This window comes from Gavialis gangeticus, unplaced genomic scaffold, assembly GCF_001723915.1.
Source record: "Gavialis gangeticus isolate Ggan-Ray unplaced genomic scaffold, GavGan_comp1, whole genome shotgun sequence".
NCBI classification, from domain to species: Eukaryota; Metazoa; Chordata; order Crocodylia; family Gavialidae; genus Gavialis; species Gavialis gangeticus.
The window spans coordinates 106,360,246-106,364,222 of record NW_017729024.1 but is presented as its reverse complement, the minus strand read 5'-3'; the positions used below and the strand labels follow the sequence as shown (position 1 = coordinate 106,364,222).

Here is a 3,977-nt window from a genome sequence, read left to right as displayed (position 1 = left end):
CCTTCCGACCCTAGAAACTATGAAACTATGAAAATGCAAAACTATCTTGTCTGGTTTCTCTGTCTTAAAAATTCTTCTCATGCTTTCTGTCAAGCCAACCTTTCATCCCCCAAAGTGTAAGACTCTGAACAGCAATAACTGGAAAATTTAAGAGAAAATTTAAGCTGTGTATGCATGCAGGGAATGTGAGCAACAAGGCGTTGCTTATCACCATAACAGATGCAGAAATATTAAATTCAGATCCTTATATTGCTTATCCTGTTTGTTGTACAACGTGGCCCTATATAAGGCATTTCCTTAGAGGCATGATCAGTGTACTACTTTAGTTTGGGCAAGTAATCCACTATTCTCTATTTCTATTGCATTTATTGCAGGGCCAACCACACTCTTCTGTATGATAGTCCACGTTCTACAAATACAAAAAAACCCCAAAAACGAACAAGCACTTGCTATTCAAACTACCACTTACTCTGTACATTTCATTTTCAATATTGTCAAGCAGCAGCCTTGGAACACTGATAGTGATGTCTGTTCCATCTAAAGTATACTGGTCAAAGTGACCTTTAACAACAGAATCCACAACTTCTCTCTCCTTTTCCAAGCCAGCAAAGGTTTCTGTTACAGTTGTCCACATGGAGCAAACCTTAATAGGAGAAGAAATATGCTGTGCATCAAATCTTGCTGAGAGTGTCAGAAGCCCATAGGGTTATGAAAGAAATGTTAACATGTTTAAAAGGAGAGAATAGTACCAGAAACTAGTATGAGATACAGTGGAGAGTATTAAGAAATTCAGGCACTGCCATCAAAAAGAAAATACTCACCTTTTGAACTTTCTCTGCTCTGTTACTTTGGTTTTGGTCATTTTTCTCTATTCTATTTAAAACAAATATCAAGTTAGCCATGACAAAAATATACTTAAGGTATACAAAATTTCTGGCTTTAAGCCTTTAAAATGGAACAAAAGTTGTTTTAGTAATGATATATCAATTTACACATAGAAGAGTACACTTACTTTTGAAGCTGCTTGTGCAGATCAGCACATTCAGATCTTAGATCTTTTATCTGTTTAGTTAATAATCTGTAGAAACCGAACATGCAAAAAATTACTACAGGAAATTTAAGATCCGTCGTTTTGATCACATATCACCAGCTTATAATGATGATAACATAAAAAAATGCAAAACACACGCACAATCTGCTGCTGTCCTGTGCAGTGACTTTTTGAAGGAAAAGTAATACAGAAGACCTGAAAGAAACGGTCATCTGTTACACTGAACTAAAAGTTTTTAGCAGCCACAGAAATTCTATTGCAATTACTAGACCTGTTATTTCTCAGCAATTGTCTAAATCTTGAAAAGGGTTCAATTTCTATTTATATACACAGTTACCTCAACTATAAGATGTACTAATCTTTAGTAACAGCCACTACAAGTCAGAGCTCTTGTATTTAGATTAGTGATTCCCAACCAGGGTGCTATGGCAGATAATAAGAGAGTCAGTTCAATTTATACAATTTTTAGCAAGGAAAAAAAACCCACCCTAGATTGGGGTGCCTTTAGATCCTTTCAAGAGTGCTACAGGCTGAAAACATGATTCATGACAAATCCAGAGTTTTCACACAGGAACCTAGTGTCAAAAACATTCTGACCTAATTACTCTTATTTTTCCATAGCCAAAAATGACTAAAAACCATGACTTGGCATTTTCCAAGGGCTGCCTTGGGTCTAAAAAGATTGAGAAGCAGAGGTGCGCGAAGCAGGCCCTATTTGATTCAAATTCAGCCTGAATCAGGGACAGGGATTTGATTCATTGATTCGGATCACTGTCCCCGATTTGATTCGGCCAAATCCAAATCTAAAGATTTGATGCCGATTTGAAGAATCAGTGATTCGAATATAGACACAGCTTTAAAAGTTTTTTCTACATACCTTGAGATAGTAGGCGCAGCTTGCGATCACTGTGATGCTAGGGCGCATGAAGAGTCCCCACAAGAGTGCAGGGGGGCCCTCCACATGTTCAGCAGCAAACCTGGAAGTGGACTGGCTCAGCGATCAGCCACAGGAGGACCCTGGGTGCCCCCCCAGATCCAGGAAGCACCAGCCACTGAGCCGGGAGGGCTGTGAAGGGGCCCCCCAGCACACGCTCTGGCAGACCCAGAAGTGGACTGGAAGCGCTTCTAGTACACTTCTGGGTCTGCTGCCGAGCACAGTGGGGAGTCCCCCGTGCTTCTGTGGGACACTCCATGTATCCCAGCATCACAGCATTCACGAGCCACCTGCTACCTAGAGGTATGTAGAAAAAACATTTAAAGCTGCCCATGTCCAAAACAATTCAGAGGGTTCCAGTTCAATTCAGAGAGATTAAAGGGTCCTCTGATTCGATTTGGATTCAGAGATTCATCCAATGAATTGAGCCAAATCTCCGCCAAATCGAATCAGGGACTGGAGCTTTGCACAGCCCTATTGAGAAGCACTGAGAAGTATGGAAAGAAATCCATAAAACCCTCAGACCTCAGCAGGCTCTTCTTCCACTCTGCTGAAATGGAGAAGATACAGTAGTGAAAGTTTCTGAAAAATGCCATTCATGGTAGAAGCAAAACCAGGAATCTTTCCAAAGCAGGAAGAGGCTGAGGTATGCCATGGATAGGATAGTATTATCGAGATGTTCAGTTAGACAAAACCTATTGCCAAGTATCACTTACTGTGCCTTTTTCTGATACTCTTGAATGACAAAATCTTCTTTTTGCACAACCTGCAAAAACTTATTAGACGCCACTTTGCACCTTGCAGCTGCCCTGTACAAGTCATCAGGCCTCAAAATTACAGCTTCTGGGAAATATATGCCAGCATCTGTAGATAATAAAATAGACAACTGTATTTATACAATGCAATTTTTAGCAACTTTCCCCTCCTATCCCCCACAAAAAAAGCCTAGACTGGAAAGTTATTTTAATTTATGTACATGAGATACAGATGTTCCAATCTTGGGAACTGGGGTGGCTCAACCTATACCACATCTCAACTCTTATATCTTCTACTATTTTTCTCTTCCCTTTTAAAAAATTGGGGGAAGACTTTCGGGGGGGGGGGGGGTTCTGCCTTCTTTCTTGCTCTTGATCATATCACCCTTAACAACTACAAAGCTGTCATAATGCTGTTTGCTTAAACCCAAGCTCAGGCAACAAGAAGGAAAGAAGCAGCTCAACAGACCACCTTACTGTCTCACTTGCAACTAAACAGCCATGAACACTTTTATAAGGGGAAGAGGTAAAATAAAATAATTGTGCACATTTCCCTGCCAGTACTCCTATATGCTTTAAGTATCTTCCGATAAGGCCCTGAAAAAAAGTTGCTCTCTCTTAAGAGCATAAGGAAACTTGTTTCTCATGCTGCATGCAGGTACAATGCCATAAAAAGAACTATTGTAATTGACACTTTGATGAAAAAGGACATATTTAGTGTTTTTCAAGTCATCCTCAAGCTGTTTTCAGGAATTCTATTTACTTAATTTTGCATACATTTGACTTCTTTGAAGCTTCTGTTCTATATTTCAGTTTTCTTCTCTCCAGAAACATAACCTTAATATCAGAGCAGGATAATGATAGATATAGGTATATAGAGATCTCTCTCTCTCATATATACATATACATACACACACACACACACACACACACACACACCTCTAAATCTCTCTCTTTCTCTCTCTCTATACACACACACACACACACAAACTATATACACAGACACTATACATACTACACATTATATATTACACACACACTATATTATGTGATATTCCCATGTCCCTTCCAGCCTTCATGTCTATGAAATCTATGAAATACATATATACAGACACACACACAATAGACATGCACTATACACACATGAACACTATCCACACACTTGCTACACACACACTATATATACTCCCTGTACACCCCCCACCCCCACAACACCCCCCCATGACATCCCTTACAC

General features: G+C 39.7%; 1 protein-coding gene across 11 annotated transcripts in view; it reads right to left on the bottom strand.

The window, feature by feature from the left end:
- HAUS6 (HAUS augmin like complex subunit 6) overlaps positions 1-3,977 on the bottom strand; it is a 40,930-nt gene that overhangs the window by 20,241 nt on the left and 16,712 nt on the right. For all 11 annotated transcript variants that reach the window (XM_019517515.1, XM_019517519.1, XM_019517525.1 and 8 more), the window contains 4 exons: positions 2,702-2,849; positions 1,013-1,078; positions 822-873; positions 470-643 (listed from right to left, as the gene is read on the bottom strand). In XM_019517515.1, coding sequence (XP_019373060.1) covers positions 470-643; positions 822-873; positions 1,013-1,078; positions 2,702-2,849 — 440 coding nt within the window. The remainder of the gene's footprint in view (positions 1-469; positions 644-821; positions 874-1,012; positions 1,079-2,701; positions 2,850-3,977) is intronic.